Source organism: Staurois parvus, unplaced genomic scaffold (genome assembly GCF_062004578.1).
Source record: "Staurois parvus isolate SC_StPar_1 unplaced genomic scaffold, SC_StPar_1.0 ptg000715l, whole genome shotgun sequence".
In the NCBI taxonomy this organism is placed as follows: domain Eukaryota; kingdom Metazoa; phylum Chordata; class Amphibia; order Anura; family Ranidae; genus Staurois; species Staurois parvus.
In genome coordinates, this window is record NW_028318511.1 from 9,971,556 (window position 1) to 9,990,102 (window position 18,547).

At 40.9% G+C, this 18,547-nt stretch overlaps 1 protein-coding gene across 3 annotated transcripts in view; it reads right to left on the bottom strand.

Annotated features, from left to right (window-relative positions):
• Positions 1–18,547, bottom strand: part of RASSF7 (Ras association domain family member 7) — a 106,349-nt gene that overhangs the window by 5,960 nt on the left and 81,842 nt on the right. For 2 of the 3 annotated variants that reach the window (XM_089653592.1, XM_089653591.1), the window contains exons 4-5: positions 11,265–11,433; positions 7,029–7,112 (exon numbers count right to left, since the gene is read on the bottom strand). In XM_089653592.1, coding sequence (XP_089509718.1) covers positions 7,029–7,112; positions 11,265–11,433 — 253 coding nt within the window. Of the gene's footprint in view, positions 1–6,975; positions 7,113–11,264; positions 11,434–18,547 lie in introns of all 3 variants that reach the window. The other variant, XM_089653593.1, reaches the window with a different exon arrangement.

The window sequence follows — 18,547 nt, forward strand, 5'->3', positions numbered from 1 at the left end:
TAACGGTCTTCCAAAATTCGAATAGATTAGGAAGAATATAACGGTCTTCCGAAATTCAAATTTCAAATAGAATGAATTAGAATAGAAAAGAATAGAAAAAAACAATAGAATAGAATAAAATAGAATATAACAGTCTTCTGAAATTTGAATAGTAAAAATTCAAATAGATTAGAATAGAATAGAAAAGAACAGTATAGAAAATAAGAAAATAGAATATAATTAAAAAAATAAATAAAATAGAACAGAATAAAATGGAATATAACCATCTTCCGAAATTCAAATAGAATTATAATTCGAATGCCAATTAAAAATTTTCTGCATTTGGTCGATTGAATTTGAATCAATCCACATTTGAAAACGAAACAAATTCCAAAAATGAATTTAACTAAACAAAATTATTTAAATAACGAATCGAAACAAAACTAATTTATTTAGTTCTGCACATGTCTACTGCACACCTGTGGGATATCACTTTTCACAACTAGACCACATTTTGGAAGATACAGTGAGGAACAGAAGTATTTGAACACCCTGCGATTTAGCATGTTCTCCCACTTAGAAATCATGGAGGGGTCTGAAATTCACATTGTAGGTGCATTCCTACTCTGAAAGACAGAATTAAAAAAAAAATTCAGGAAATCACATTGTATGATTTTTAAAGAATTTATTTGTCTTGCACTGCTGAACATAAGTATTTGAACACCTAAGAAACAGCAAGAAATCTGGCTCTCAAAGACCTGTTACTGTGCCTTTAAAAAGTCCACTTCTACTCCACTCGTTAATCTAACTTAGTAGCACCTGTCTGAGCTCTTTAAAGACACCTGTCCACCCCACAGTCAGTCAGACGCCAACTACTACCATGGGCAAGACCAAAGAGCTGTCAAAAGACACCAGAGACAAAAATGTGGACCTCCACAAGGCTGGAAAGGGCTACGGGGCAATTGCCAAGCAGCTTGGTGAAAATAGATCAACTGTTGGAGCAATTGTTGGAAAATGGAAGAGGCTAAAGACAACTGTCAGTCTCCCTCAGACTGGGGCTCCATGCAAGATCTCACCTCGTGGGGTATCACTGATAAGAAAGGTGAGGAATCAGCCCAGAACTACAAGGGAGGAGCTGGTCAATGACATGAAGAGAGCTGGGACCACAGTTTCAAAGGTCACTGTCGGTAGAACACTACGCTGTCATGGTTTCAAATCATGCATTGCACGGAAGGTTCCCCTGCTCAAGTCATCACATGTCCAGGCCCATCTGAAGTTTGCCAATGACCATCTGGATGATCCAGAGGAGGCATGGGAGAAAGTCATGTGGTCAGATGAAACCAAAGTAGAACTTTTTGGTCTAAACTTCACTCGTGTTTGGAGGAAAAAGAAGGATGAGTTGCATCCCAAGAACACCATCCTTACTGTGAAGCATGGGGGTGGTAACATCATGCTTTGGGGGTGCTTTTCTGCGAAGGGGACAGGACGACTGCACTGTATTAAGGAGAGGATGAATGGGGCCATTTATTGTGAGATTTTGAGCAACAACCTCCTTCCCTCAGTCAGTGCATTGAAGATGGGTCGTGGCTGGGTCTTCCAACATGACAACGACCCGAAGCACACAGCCAGGATAACCAAGGAGTGGCTCCGTAAGAAGCATATCAAGGTTCTGGAGTGGCTTAGCCAGTTTCCAGACCTAAATCCAATAGAACATCTTTGAAGGGAGCTGAAACTCTGTGTTGCTCAGCGACAGCCCCGAAACCTGACAGATCTAGAGGAGATCTGTGTGCAGGAGTGGGCCAAAATCCCTGTTGTAGTGTGTGCAAACCTGGTCAAGAACTACAGGAAACGTTTGACCTCTGTAATTTCAAACAAAGGCTTCTGTACCAAATATTAACACTGATTTTCTCAGGTGTTCAAATACTTATGTTCAGCAGTGCAAGACAAATAAATTCTTTAAAAATCATACAATGTGAATTTCAGACCCCTCCATGATTTGTAAGTGGGAGAACTTGCAAAATCGCAGGGTGTTCAAATATTTCTGTTCCTCACTGTATGAATATTCTGGTTCTTAGGCTCATAATTCTGCGATGCACTTTGCAGTGGTACAATTTTCAGTGCGATTATGTAGTGAAACTTGGATGCTAATTTGAAGTGGTTTGCATATTCTATGTAGCCAAAATCATGCTGGTATTGCACCAAAGTAGTATAGGCACTTTTTACAAAATCTCGCCCTGCTGAGTTGCATTGATGGGAACAGGCACCATTCAAAACAACGTGATTTCCATTGTCATGCGATTCTGTGCTACTCAAGCGGCATCTGAAATCGCACTAGTATGAACAGAGCCTTAAAGCGGAACTTCAAAACTACTCAGGAAAGGAAAACAGTTGACCTACGAATGATAATTCTATTTGACACGAAGGATAACCGACTAAATGTGGACCTCAGTTTTCTAAAGCAGGTTTGTGACCACTCGCACCTCTGTGACTCTTTATCTTAACATTCTGCTAAAACTCTCTGTATTAGTACTGCCTGGACTATGAAGAAGGGGATAGACCCAGGAAGGTTATCCCGAAAATTTGGATGTTAGTGCATGTTTTTTAAAGGAATTGTAAAACTCTTCTGCTTGCAGCACTTTGTAGAATTAAAATGGTTGTAAAGGCTCAATGTTTTTTACCTTTATGCATTCTATGCATGAAGATAAAAAAAACCTTCTGTGTCCAGCAGCCTCCCTATTACCTATTTGAGCCCACTGAGATCCATCAGTGTGCACGAGAGCCTCGGCTCTCTGGGGACTCTCCCTACTCATTGGCTGAGACAGCAGCAGGAACCATTGCCTGTTGTCAATCATATTCAGTGAGCCAATGAGGAGAGAGAGGGGGCAGGGCCAAGATAGTGTGTGTGTGTGTGTGTATACACACAGAGCAGCGGCTCGCGAACGAGCCTGCTTGAGTGTCCCCATAGCAAACTGCTTGGCAGGACGGAGGAGCCAGGAGTGCTGGCAGGGGACCCAAGAAGAGGAGTATCGAGGCTGCTCTGTGCAAAACCACTGCACAGAGCAGGCAAGTATAACATGATTGTTATTTTTATGTATTTTTTTTTAATTGCCTTTAATGTAATTTTAAATCTCCCTAACAGTTCTGTGGCAAAGCTCATAAAAACACTTAAATATGTTGATTTTGAAAGGCAAAATTGTGATGATTTCCAAATGATACACTACTGCAGGCACCCAGATACACCTTGCACAGTATCAAGCAGCTGTGCTACTGAGTAAACAGCATAAATTAGAAAGGGACAAGCCCTTTAGGAATTTAAAGCCGCAGGGGCTTGTGCAATGCTGCAGCTTATGATGAGGACTTATAATGAGATAGGACTCTCATTTTACATGTGACATACTGGTCTTATCTTGGTCAATTTATAGAACCCAAATCTAATCTTTTCATTTTAGCAGAAGAAAGTAAGAGGCAGCCAGTGTGTGACCACATGTACCTCTGCAGCCCAATAGAAGTTCCATCCCCTCCAGTGACCTCCCCACTGTCACTAATCTCTTCTGGATAACTTTGGGTTGGAGAATACCTACTGATGGCAATAGCCCCAATTGACAATGCTGACAGAAGCTGGAGTAATAAATCACTGAAGTTTTTACAAGTATCCTCACAGGGGCTGGTTCAAACCATAGAAAAGCAGTCCAGATGCGTTCCTGTATGCAGATTTTTGACGCAATCCAGTTAATTTTTCCCCCTCTTTTTCTTCAACCTAAAAAAGGGACATGTGAGCTTCCGGTGCATTTTTGATGCATTGTACTGCGTTCCAGTACAGTTCAGTGCAGAAAAAAATGCAGCATCTTCTACTTTTTTTTCTTAAACGAACACACTGGAACTGACTGCACTGGTGTGAACTATGCCATTGGAAACCATGTAACCTATCAGTGAGTTTTTGATGCAGAAATAAAATGCACTGGACTGCATGTGGTGTGAACTGGCTATGGTGGTCTAGATCTAGCAGGACACCCAATCACCCTCTATCCTAGAGGAGATTAAATAAGATCTACATTCTATTTTAAAAAAAAAAAAAGCATATTTTAATTATTAGAAGCTCTTGAAGCAAAAAAAGAAAAAAAACTCATCTAGACATAGGCGGATTTAAATCCAGGGACTTTTCTAGGAATTAATATATTCATAGACAATACTTGAGGCTGTACCTAGAACACATGGACTGTTGCCAATATTTCTGCATTGAAGAGCAGACTATTTGGAGCACAGTAGCTAACATCCTTATGAATTCTGTATCTATGCCCCTCCACCAAGCCATACTGACAGTTCAGCTTACACAAAGCAAAGATAGCTTGTCTAGTGTTATGGTGAGGAGATCATATCTGAGGCTAAGAAGTCAATTGTGACATATAGGGGGTTATTTAATAAAACTGGTGCAGCTCTGTGTAGAAACCAATCAGTTTTACTGTCAAAGCTTAAACTGAAGTTAGAAGCTGATTGGCTACCATACAGCTGCACCAGATTCTTAGTGCACTAGTTCTAGGAAATCACCCCTTAACTCCAAATTTTTCAGATGGGAAGGAGGGGCACCTGTACAAAATGAGTAGAACTGCAGCATGAAGGAGCCTGATGGCTAACTAATCCCCTGGTTTCTTGGTTGGATTATATCCAACAGTGAAATCTCCCTGCCATAATTCTTGACTCTGGTCCTGTGAACCTAGCAGTTTTGGGTGTTCCTGCCCATATTTTCTGGTTACTTCTGCTCTTGTTGCATTCAATACAAGATGAAAATTCCAACAGGGTGAGTGGGATCTTTAATGGCCTCAGCAGACAAGCAGACCTAACAAGTCACAAGAATCCAGCACTTTGCCCATTCAAGATAAAATAACAGGTTCTCTTGATAGGGCAACCTCTACCTGCTGATACTGACTTTCACTCTGCTCTCCCATTGCTGCATTTGACTATAAAAATGCTGAAAAATACCCAGTAACCATGTGATCGCTTCCCCTTCCTCCCAGAAAGCAGTGCTTGGACTTACTGTAAGAGACCAACTACCAGGCCTGAACACTGCCCAGCATGGAGCTAACACAAGGTGTAGGTGTAGTGCCCCCCCAGAGAATGGAACAGTAGGGGAGCTTGGTAAAGGTAAGTATCAATGGGTAAGGGGCTTATGTGGTCAATGTTATATAGATACAGTGCTTAGCAGAGTTCCGATTTTAAGCTTTGACTGGAGGTCAATTTTACCAGACATCCAAAACAAATCATTTTCCTTCACTTCCACACACTCGCAGTAAAACAATGATTTGCTTGTGTTGAATTCATGCAAGGTACAAGTAAATCAAATCAAGAATTCAGTACATCTGCAACAGACTCATGATGAAAAACATGCATCCATGCCACTGATCCAATTAAGTGTCATTTAAAGATAATCCCACATTATCCTGTGCACTAGTCTGGCATGCCTCATGTTTCAGTAGTGAGAATGGGCCTGGGATTGAAACCTACTGACATATCTGAAGTATTAAATGAAACCCTTACATAAGGAAATATATATGCAGATAGTGGAGCTCTTTCTAAAAATACTAGCTATCTGGCTGTCACTGGCTATGATACTTTGAGTTTCTGGCCCAGAACAATCATGGAGATTAAAAAGACAGTCAGAACTCCTATCCTGCATACTTATTACAGGTCAATGCATCAGAAGGTAAAGCCATTAGATCAGCATGAAAGCCAGGCAAATGGCACTATTAGAAGGAGAGATCAGCAATGACAGCCTACATATCATCCTTTAGTCCTGGTTCACACGGATGTGAATTCTATGCAGAGTATATATACGATCCGAAAAGGCATAAATTCAAGTCATCTGAAAAAACATTGCTTGCTATGACAGCCATTCACATGATCTATGTGGTGCGATTCTGTCCCAGTTAAAAAAAAAAAAAAAAAAAAAAAAAAAAAAAAGGATCCTGTGCGAGTTTAGTGCAGGTTCAGTGTGACTTTGTCCTCAGATATCACATTCATTCGGATTAGAATCGCACCGTTGACAACAGTAATCGTACTGTGAAATTACATCAGATTTGCACCGCATCGGTGTGAACCTAACCTTAAAGTGGAATGCCAACAGGTAGAATTTTTATTTCAGAAGAGACCCCATTGGTTTCTTCTATCATAATTGCTTCTCCCTGCTTGTCTGTGTAATGTAAGCTGTGTATGCGAAGCTAAGCAAACATTTCCGGCACTGCTTTGTGCCATGATAATGCCACTTCCATGCGTATGTGGCGTCGGTGCGGCCTGGCCAATCAAACAGCCAAAGAGTATGAATCTAGAAAAAAGACGGGGGAGAAGGTGGAAGTGCCTGTGTCAATACCGAAGCGCTGGAGGATTGCTTGGCAAGCATGCAGTGCATACTAGTACATTATGGCATAAGGCTCCTGGGGGGGCCATTTTTTATGACCAGGTTTAACTCTGCTTTAAGAAGGGATGCTGTATATAAATGAATACAGTGGTTTCCACCATTATGCTTGAAGTACCTATTACTTGCAGTGTGAAATCGTAAAATAAATTGCAGGTATATCCTATATATGGCAATGATGTCTCAAGGATGGTGCACACATGGGAAAGTACAAGCAATGGCTGCACTGCCATCAAGGACATACACAGAGAGTTCTCTGTAAAAAGATGTGTGTCTACACTCCCCCTTATAATGACAAACAATATGTGGGCATTTCAGAAGCACACTAAATACTAAAAGCCTATGCTGGCATATAGTATCAAAACAGGTCATCTTTCTATTTAAAACTATTTTCTCATTTGTCATATAATATCAAATATGTGAACAAGGTAGAGTTCTTTTTTTTAACCCCTATACGATACATATGATCCAGGCTCATCATTTTTATGTTCCCAGCATTTTCAGTTTTATCTGCCCAGCAATATACATTTGTTTCATCATGAGTCTGTACACAAGAAAGCAATCTGATTATACATGCATAAAGCACCCACCACCAGGAGAGCAAGAAGCAGAGTGCGCAGAGCGAGGAGTCACACATACACACCCTCAGGGTTCCGACTAGAGAGCAGGGAGTTCTGTAAATTCCGAGGATGACCTGTCAAATGTCGTGGCAAAGAATCAGTGGGCCCTGTTAAAAAAAAAAACAAAGAGAAAAATTCATAATTAGAATATCACATTGGTCTATACAGTGTGCTCAGATCCAGTGAGCTGGAAAAAAAATCAGGCAGCTTGTAGATATCTCCATTTGGTTCTGATCTGAACTAGCAGAATCACATCATTTCTATGCCAAGGCATTCGGCACATTGTGCACCAGTGTCTATTGTGATGCACAGTAAGTATCCCAATAAATCAACAGCTTAGTAGAACAAACGTCATTTAATATTAGGGATACAATTTATTATTGTTATACGGGATGTATATAGCGCCAACAGTTTGTGCAGCACTTTACAAAATTTAGACCTTGGAAAACGTAAAAAGTAGACATTTAGCCAAAACATTAATTTGTAGTTTTGGATATTTGTGGAAGGGTTAGAACCACAGTCATGATTTTATTGTTGTCTATGTCCCTGCTAGGCAGATTCATCCTCTCTTGGAGGTGACAATTGTCACTGGGACAGACAGTGAAAGGAAATTCAAAATTTGACAGATGTCGCCAGAGCAAGAGGGGAGGAGGAATTTTCTAGTTCTCTTGTGACAGCGGTCTAAGATGAGGATTTCTTCCAACTCCCTATACTGTCTCCAAGAAGGGAAGTGATAGGAAATCTCCCTAAGTGAACACAGAAAGCAAAATATAAATCAACAGGGGCTTAAATCCTTTTCTACTCTATCCAAAACTTAAAACAGAACTAAAAGGCAAAACTTGTTTCACTTTGGATAGAGTAATTGAAGATTATAACCCTTGTCAGATAGTCTTTACCATCTACGTCCCATTGGGGGGGGGATTTCCCGTTGCTTATTTTATTTATTACAGGTACTTATAGCACCGTCAATTTACGCAGCACATTACATATATATATTGTACATTCACATCAGTCCCTAACCCTCAAGGAGCGTACAATCTAAGGTCCCTAACTCACATTCATACAAACACATATTGGGCCAATTACGACAGGAGCTAATTAACCTACCAGCATGTCTTTGGAGTGTGGGAGGAAACCAGAGTACCCGGAGGAAACCCACGCAGGCACAGGGAGACCATGCAAACTCAAGGAAGGTGGTGCCATGGTTGGGATTCGAACCAATGACCCTAGTACTGCCAGGCAGAAATGCTAACCATTTATCCACTGCGCTGCCCACTTCCTGTTCCATTGCCAAGCAGGAAGTGAGAGAATCACTGTTCACAAGAACTAGTGTCCCCATTGGACGATTTCCCCTCTATTTCTGTTCTGGGGACAACCCAAAATGTGGGATTTTCTTTCAGTTTTGATGATAATGGTAAACATGACAATCAGAGAGTGAATCTTCCTAACAGGGACACAGACATAAATAAAATTCCTGACCGGTCTTCTAATCCTTTTCCACTCTATCCAAAACTAAAAGAAACATTTTACCTTTAATTCTAGGGGTTTGGCTATTCATATACGTTAAACCCAACAACTACCAACATATGCTTTGGTTTTCAGTTGACAAGGATAGGCTAGAACCAAAAGGCAATGTTTTACTGCTGTCTGTTGGGAAGATTTTTCTACACATCCTGTCCTGGGGGCCACACAGCCTCAAACCTCACAGATATCATTACAAACTTGGCAGTCTTTAATCATTCCTCACTTTACTACAAAAGAGATTTCCTGGCTTTCATTTTTATCCATTGGAGAGACAAGGATGAAAAGAAAGTTTGGCTTCATTTGTGCTTGAAAGTCATTGAAGTCAGTGCTGGGACATGCTCATCCAGCGCCCAGAGCAAAGAAGTCAAACTGCACCCCCTTCATTATGCGAGAGCTTAGGTAATGCTCCTCCCAGCGGTCATCCGCTTGTCAAAATGCCTTATATCAGAATAAATTAGCTGATGCCCCCATCCATACAGTAAACTTCTGTGCTCAGGGCAACCGTCCCTCCTGCCCACCCCTTGTCCCAGCCCTGATTGAGGTAATTTTAGGTCTATTGGCCCCATTCACACCTGTGCATTTTAGACATGGACTAGCTCTTACACAAATGAGACCTCAACTAAATAGAGCACTGTAATACAATACAGTAGTTTAGCTATGTTGTGTAAAGTATCCTTAAATAACCTCCTCCACTGAATTGTATGAACCAGGAGATAATAACAATAATAACGTTTAATTTAAAAGGATTACACGATGTTGTTTTCTGTTTTAAATAAAATGTATCGGTCTAATAAGATTAACTTCATGGAGACCTTTCTCCGGTCACTTGCAGAGGTGCTCTAAGGCCAAAATAACTGGACAGCAGAGTATATGTGGTAAGGAGCCTGCACTTGCATTTCCAGCACCCCCTGCCATCCCATTTACCAATCGGATCCCCCTGTCCTCATAATTGCAGCATACAGTATGTTCCAAGTATATGCTAGGCCAGAGTTCACAGAGGAATAAGGCTCCTACCCTGCTCCCATGCGGTTCAGCTGCACTGCCATGAATCCAGTGTAGATGTAGGCAGTCAGAGGATGGTGTCTGCTAATAAAGGTATTTCATTTATTACAGATGCTCTTTAAAGTCTTCTAAAGGGCTCCAACTTGCATTTCTGGCATTTACAAAAAGACTGATCAGTCTGACAGTAATTTTCTAAAGTGAGCCTCTGTCAGTCCTACTTTAGTTACCAAAGAAATTTCACCATGGAGCACTAAACAGCCTTGTGATAAATATTTGAGGCTAACTATGGGCTACTATGGAACAAAATCCAAGTAATGCGACTCTTCAATAGCTGATAAAACCCATCTTCCAGTTTTGCTCCTCTGTTTTACTATCCCAAAAGCTGAATTTTACCTTTAAATTTGGATTATTTCCTCCTTTTCCCAGAAGAGTTAAAGCTGAACACATGTGGGAGCTGATTTAGCTGTCAAAAGGATTTGTATTTTTGTCCATCCAGGCCTAAGATTTACACAGCTATACCCCACAGTGCAGCCATACCAAGCTCTGAGCTTTTCTGCCTCTGTTCCATTTTGACTTACAGGTCTCTTCCCCATCCCTTACATGTGACTGGGCTGTCAAAGGATAGAAGCACAACGTTGGGTGTATTTCTTATAAACCATGGTTTATTTTGCTCCAAAAAAACTTTGCCCATTCCCTTAAGGCAACTGAATACACCTAGATCAATCACTTATAGTGTTTTTTTCTGAATATTAATAGCCAGTTATGTTTTGTATACCTACAGAGATGTCTAGAACCGGTGGCAGTTAGGCGACCCTGCCAGCACAGGGTCTCTTTGTATAGACAGGCATAGATGAAAAGAAAGAGGCAATATACTTACCTTTCTAGAGATCCATTTGTTAAACACGGTTTCCTCACCGCTAGAAATATTCCACACTTCCTTTATTAACATGAGTTACTTTTGACAAGGTTTCCTGACACCAAGAAAAAAAATGGTGACAGGGGAGGGACCTCCATCCTAAGCTCTGTTCCTGTGAGCTGTGTGGAGGGGAATGTGTCTTTTCCCTCAAATCAGCTCTCAGAGTTCTCCTTACTGAGCTCTGCAGAGTGTAATTTCAGCTCTCCATCCCGTTTTTTCTCAGGCAAGGTTTATAAATTCTGAACTTTGAACGGATGTAAAAAAGAGAAGACTGCAGATAAACAGGTACAACTTGTGTAATAGGATTTATCTCTGAATCCCCTGAGGCCAGTCACTTCACTGGGTATATGTAAGGATTTACAGACACTTTAAAGCGGAGCTCCAGTCAAACCTACAAAAAATAAAAGTCAGCAGCTACAAAAACTGTAGCTGCTGACTTTAAAAAAAAACAGCCACTTACCTGTCCCTCGGTCCCGCAGTGTCCTCACCACAACCCCTTTCACTGGCCATTCTCACTCCCTGGCACCGGCATTCTAAGTGTGGGCACCTGGCTTTGACATCTTGCGGCTTCATAGCCGGGTGCCCACTGCACATGCCCGAGGGACCCTGTGCTGACAGTCTATTGCAAAGCTCTCATTCTGAAGAAGCCTTTCTACATATAGAGGTCAACTTATTTCCTCCAGGTGCAAAGAGTGCCCCCTTGTCATTCGCAATGACCTTAAAGTGAACAATTCTGCACCAAGTTATTCGATGGACGATATATCTATAGACACCTTTATAAAGAAAAGGCTTTGTAGAACAAGACCAGCATTCATACCTAAACCTCTATGCTGTCCTTCCCATTGTGAGAGGCTTTGTTCATTTAGGAATTCTTCATTTGGTCGTGGCTGCCCATTGGTGACAATAGATCCTGTCTGCTGAATGAATTGCTGAAGGTTACACTGTCTGAGGTCCTTGTTGAGATCCTCGAGTTCCTCAGTTTTGACCTGTGGAGAGAGTTTAATAATTTCTCACTGAAGTGCGTAATTATTATTACGATCATTACTTTAATTTTGCATTTCAATGCAGTACTAATGAAACCCTTGAAGAGTCTATGGAATTGTCAAGTATGTATTTTGTATCTACAGACATTGAGGTTTAAGTAAACCCCTTCACCCCCTTTATACCGGAGTCCTACATCAATCCAGCACTGTGCCTGTCTGCAGTGTCTCTCTCTCTCTCTGCTCACAGAAACAGCAATGGGAGCCATTGGCTCCTGCTGCTGTCAATCAAATCCTGTAATCAGAGAGGGGGGAGGCGGGGCTGAGTCGTGCATGTCAATAGACACACACAGCCTGGCTTGGGATCAAGCCCACAGGTGTGTCCCCATAGCAAATGGCTTGAGGAGCCAAGAAGAATGTAACATTCTGTGGTTCCACCTGCTACATTTTTTGTCACTGCTGTGTCCTGTAGTACCATGGAGGTCAATGGAAGGAACCACTGTGGGGGGCCAGAGATCAACAGATTTCAGAAAGTTTGTTTTTGCAGATTTCAGTTGAGGATTTCTCACCATGGGAGCCCTCTGGGATTTTTTTCTAATTACAGGAGTCTTTTACTGGAAGTTTAGCTTGAGTTGCTTTCACATCAGGCCTGGGCCCAAAATGGAAGGCTCTCTACAAGAACAGCATAAGTCTAAGCTATTGTGGACCCACAATAAAAAATTCAACAGTTTAAACAGATGTACAATCTAAAAAAGGTGAAAATGAAGGCAAAATCCTGTTAAATTGTGTAGATAATTTAAGTATATCTAAAAGGAAAATCCTCATTTAATCGGAAAGGGTTAGACAAATGTCATGTTTTTCAAGCTGTCTATGTCCCTACTTGGGAGATTCACCACTGTGTATTTTTAATGACTACAGTATGGTCATCTAATAGAAAGTGGAGAAAATCTAAAAGAGTTCTCTCCATAAGAAGAGGAAAGGAAAACTTTTCCATTGGAGACATCTGTTCTGGGGACAAACACAAATTACAGGAAAGAAAATCACTCAATTACCCCATCAACACAGTCAGTGTTGATGAGGGAATCCCTCTCGTGGAGTTATTGTGTTCTCCCAACAAGGGGGGGGGGGCTCCTTGCTGAGAGAGCACAGTGATTATTGCTAGCAGTTATAACCACTGGCAAGAGCTGCATGTAAAAATCTGACAGTACAATTTCCTGTTGCATTTCTATAGCAAAGAAGGAACATTTCCACAATGGTATTCAGGTACCAAAAAAATAAAAACTAGCAGGGAATTTAAGCCTTCCATATTGTATCCAAAACTAACAAAAGATTTGCATATAGAAAAACACTTTAAAGTACACAAACCATATTTTTAACAGCAGAATAAATCTGCAACTGCAGTTCTCTAATCTGTGTAACCTGCAGGAGTCAGGGACCCTTCTGTTACTACAAAAAGGGGTCCCATTCAAACATCCAAGATTTTGAACCTTGCTGAAAATCCTACATTAATAGTTTGTACATTTTTTGCAGAATTTCTTTTTGCCTTTAGATAATGTATACTCCAGATAAAATAGAAAATGAAAAAATAAGTTACCCCCAAATTTCCTATTCCTGATATGTGCCTGTTGTACCATATACTTGTGTTAAGAAGTATCCTGTTCTCTTTGTATTACTTCCTCTGTGTGAAATACCTGGTGATCCTGTCAATCCCCTTGCTTTCCCATTTCAAACTGACCATGCTAGGTATGGGCAGCATCTCCATCTCATCAAAGTCAGTTTTCTGGCTGTGCTGGAAGTATAACCTGCTTCTGTCCTCCAATGATCAGACTTCTGCTGACACATCCCCCCTTCCTTTGCCGAGAAGATCAGTGTCTGCTATTTATCCACTCTCAGCCATATGCAGAGAATAGAGGTTACATGATCATTTATTTTAAACAAACAGTATTTTTTTTTTATATATACCTGTATACAGAAATGTTTTTGGCTTTTCATTCCTATTTTAAACTGTGTTGTTTCACAAAGCGAGGGTTCACATATACTTTAAGCCTTGAGATGAATACAGAGAGCCAAGTCTAACCACTCAGTACTAAGTACATGTATTGCTGTAATCCACCAGTTCACAGCTTTCCTTTTTGTTGCCATCATGGCAAAAAGTCAATTAAAACATTCATACGCACACATTACGTTGCACTTCAAAAGCAGAAACTACAGGTCAACTGAAATTCAAATTCGAATCCATGCAGAATGTTAGGCTCAAATCACCAAGTTTTAAAGTGCAACTTAGGTCAGAAAATTTAGTCCTGCTAGATCACTTCAGGCTGGCCCCTTTTGCAGGTATAGCTATGTAAAACATTAAAAATAAGTGCCCATACAGTTTAAAATTCAGTGATACACTGTCTCACCCTGCTCTGCACATGCTCAGTTGCTCTCCATTTTTAGGTACTGTCAAATTTTTAGATGCCAATCAAACCAACAGACTTAAAGTGGAATTAAAACCTCCTATCCTTCACAGCCAATGAAGTTGCTTCTGTTTGATCTGCAACTGCCATGGTGCTGCACATGTGATCAGTTATGGCACCAGCCATTTGATGGTTTGACAGTTTGGTAGAGGACACAAGCAAATGTGATAGCAATCCCGACATTTCAGGAATGTTACTTTTTTTTTAATCAATGGGTTTAGTTCTGTTTTATGATTAATTTACTGCTGTTCAGGGGCTCTGGGCTTCAAAAAAAATGGTAGCCTCCAGCAAAAAGAAATCAGAGCATGGCTGGAAGCAATTTAAAGCACAAACTCATTTTGGTAGCATAGGTAATCATATGGAATGTATGTTCCTTGATAAAGAACATTATTTTTTATCAAGTTTTATGGGTAAAGTTCTGCTTTAATGCAGGTTTTGCTTCTTATAACTAACTATAATTATTTTTAGGCATCTGACACTTGTTCTCAGCTCTCATTGTTGATGATATTGTTTGTTATACCAAATCATCATCACTTTTATGTCCACTTTAGGCATTAAAACCCTTTATTGGATACTACTGCACAACATTTAATCAAATATGGCAGACAAATGATGAAACCAAAAACAGAAGACCGTGTGTATGCGGTATGGCAACAGAGCACATTATGGGAAAGTCCAGAGAGAACTAATAATGTCTAAGTATACCTTGTGCAGTTAATACATTTTCCACTAGATGGCGTTAATAAGCTATGAATATATATTATAAAAGTATCCCCTCCTTTGACATTGTATGGAGAAGTACATCGAACAGAACAGGTTGATAAAAACAGCACAATTTATTGCATGTTACTCATCTCTAAAACTATTTGATTAAATGTATACCCACTTATGACTCATTAGTCTCTATCTGCATTTTTGTACAAATATGGACATTTAATCACGTAAGAAAAAAGGTTGTGCATATCGCATACAATGTAGATGTTCAATTTTGTCACTTGATTGCCTTATAAAGGGTTAGTTTGTTCAAAATGTGTTGTGTATTTGTTGAACATTGTATTGCATAAATGTCAAGGTTCACAAAAAAAGGTTTTGGAGGGACATGGTTCATACTGGGTGCTTATAATCTGCTTGTACATAATATTAAGGTATGGGGCATATATAGAAAGCAGTGAATCTGACGTTCACCAAACATTCATTGCAGGTGAATCTTCCAGGTGCATGTATTTTAAGTGACAGTGACTGGCCTCCATTGTCTTATTCACTGCTTTACAAATATGTTCCGATAGTAATATTCAACAAGGAAGAGTGAAAAACATTATGTGTCCCTTAGGTGAACAAACAGAGGACTTGACACCACATGAAAATCCCGCCCCCCTTCCAAAAAAATAAAACAAATAACAACTGAGTAATCTCTTGTAAAGGATACATCTGAAATCTCATCAAGTGAAGCAGAATACAGTAAGTTTTTGTGACATATGGAGTCCTATTCACAGCTAAATATCAGAGATGTCAACTGACTTTCAAGGCCTTAACTAGGCATGGCTAAATATTAACACACACACTATATTGCCAAAAGTATTGGTCGGCTTGCCTTTACACGCACGTGAACATTTCTGGCATCCCAATCAGTCTGTAGGGTTCAATATTGAGTTGGCCCACCCTTTGCAGCTATAACAGCTTCAACTCTTCTGGGAAGGCTGTCCACAAGGTTCAGGAGTGTGTCTATGGGAATGTTTGACCATTCTTCCAGAAGAGCATTTGTGAGGTCAGGCACTGATGTCAGATGAGAAGGCCTGGCTCGCAGTCTCCACTCTAATTCATCCCAAAGGTGTTCTATCGGGTTGAGGTCAAGACTCTGTGCAGGACAATCAAGTTCCTCCACCCCAAACTCGCTCATCCATGTCTTTATGGACCTTGCTTTGTGCACTGGTGTGCAGTCATGTTGGAACAGGAAGGGACCATCCCCAAACTGATCCCATCAAGTTGGGAGTATGAAATTGTCCAAAATGTCTTGGCATGCTGACACCTGAAGAGTTCCCTTCACTGGAACTAAGGGGCCAAGCCTAACACCTGAAAAACAACCCTGAACCATAATCTCCCTCCACCAAACTTTACACTTGGTACAATGCAATCAGGCAAGTACCGTTCTCCTGGCAACCGCCAAACCCAGACAGAAACGCGATTGGTCACTCCAAACAACATGTTTCCACTGCTCTAGAGTCCAGTGGTGGCGTGCTTTACACCACTTTGCATTGCACTTGGTGATGTAAAGGCTTGGATGCAGCTGCTCGGCCATGACAACCCATTCCATGAAGCTCTCTGCGCACTGTTGTGCTAATCTGAAGGACACATGAAGTTTGCAGGTCTTTAGCTATTGACTCTGCAGACAGTTGGCAACTTCTGCGCACTGTGCACTTCAGCATGCGCAGATCCCGCTCTGTTATTTTACGTGACCTATCACTTCGTAGCGGAGTTGCTGTTGTTCCCAGTTGCTTCCACTCTGTTATAATACCACTAATAGTTGACAATGGAATATTTAGTAGCAAGGAAATGTCACGGATGGACTTATTGAAGGTACCAACCTATCACAGTATCAAGCTTGAATACACTGAGCTCCTGAGAGTGACCCATTATTTCACAAATGTTTGTAGAAGCAGTCTGCATGCCTAGGTGCTTGATTTTATACACCTGTGGCAATGGAGGTGATTGGAATACCTGAATCCAATGATTTGGAGGGGTGTCCCAACACTCTTGGCAATATAGTGTGTATGTACATGTGTATCTATCTAATATATATATATTTATTGATTGATTGATTGATTGATTGATTGATTGATTGATCGGCCATAACATTATGATTACCCACCAAAACCCACTAGACTTCTAAAAGGTATGCTGTGGTATCTGGGACCAAGCTGTACTGACAGCTTGGTCCCCCAGATACCACAGCATACCTTCAGATCCTTTAAGTCCTGTAAGTCGCGAGGTGAGGCCTCCATGAATGAGACTTATTTTCCAGCACAACCCACATACGCTCGGTTGGCCTGAGATCTGGATAATTTGGAGGCCAAGTCGACACCTTAAGCTTGTTGTGTTCCTCAAATCATTTTTTTATTCATCAGACCAGGCCACCTTCTTCCAATTCTCTGCTCCAGTTCACGTGCCTACTGTGAGCACTTTTGCTGTGGATTCGGGTCAGCATGGGCACCCCATCTGGTTGGTAGCTACACAGCCCCACTCAAACTATGATGCATTGTGTTGTATTCTGACACCTATCAGAGCCAGCATTAACATTTTCAGCAATTTGAGCTACAGTAGCTCTTCTATTGGATAAAACTATAGGCCAGCCTTTCCTTTCCCTGTGCATCAATGAGCCTTGGCCGCCCATGACCCTGCCGTTGGTTCGCTGGTTTTATTTTCTTGGACCACTTTTGGTGGGTCCTGACCACTGCAGACCTTGAACATCCCATACGAGCTGCAGTTTTGGAGATAGTCAGACCCAGTCATCTCTCTACATACACACACGTACTCACACTCAAAACATCTACTGATGCACAAATCCAAAAATGTAGCCTCATACATGAGATGGATGCACTTAGATGTAATCAGAGGCTTGATTTATTGTGTAGGTAATGCATTCAGTGGCTTGTACGCACTTGTCATGAACAATCCAGTATCACAGGTGCATTTAGTTTTGCCCCAGACAGCAACGTATGAACAGCACCAATACAGTACAGTTCACACAGCCCCCTGTGTATGTTATTTAGGTCCTGAATAGGAGGAGAGGAGGGGGTGGCTCATCCTGTGGGTGTAATTTGTTAGCAGATCTTTTCAGAATCTGTATAAATATCACACTGGATATCAAAGGAAATTATCAATGAAAATTCTGCATGCAGTATTTTATGCACTATTTTATCAAACTGTGCAGAATTTTAACAATTGTTACCAGAAATATGTATGTAAATGTCAATTCACAAAGATCATCACACAAGTTATCACTCCTTTATACAGTCAGGTCCATAAATATTGGGACATCAACACAATTCTAACATTTTTGGCTCTATACACCACCACAATGGATTTGAAATGAAACGAACAAGATGTGCTTTAACTGCAGACTGTCAGCTTTAATTTGAGGGTATTTACATCCAAATCAGGTGAACGGTGTAGGAAGTACAACAGTTTGCATATGTGCCTCCCACTTATTAAGGAACCAAAAGTAATGGGACAGAATAATAATCATAAATCAAACTTTCACTTTTTAATACTTGGTTGCAAATCCTTTGCAGTCAATTACAGCCTGAAGTCTGGAACGCATAGACATCACCAGACGCTGGGTTTCATCCCTGGTGATGCTCTGCCAGGCCTCTACTGCAACTGTCTTCAGTTCCTGCTTGTTCTTGGGGCATTTTCCCTTCAGTTTTGTCTTCAGCAAGTGAAATGCATGCTCAATCAGATTCAGGTCAGGTGATTGACTTGGCCATTGCAGAACATTCCACTTCTTTCCCTTAAGAAACTCTTTGGTTGCTTTTGCAGTATGCTTTGGGTCATTGTCCATCTGCACTGTGAAGCAGCGTCCAATGAATTCTGAAGCATTTGGCTGAATATGAGCAGATAATATTGCCCGAAACACTTCACAATTCATCCTGCTGCTTTTGTCA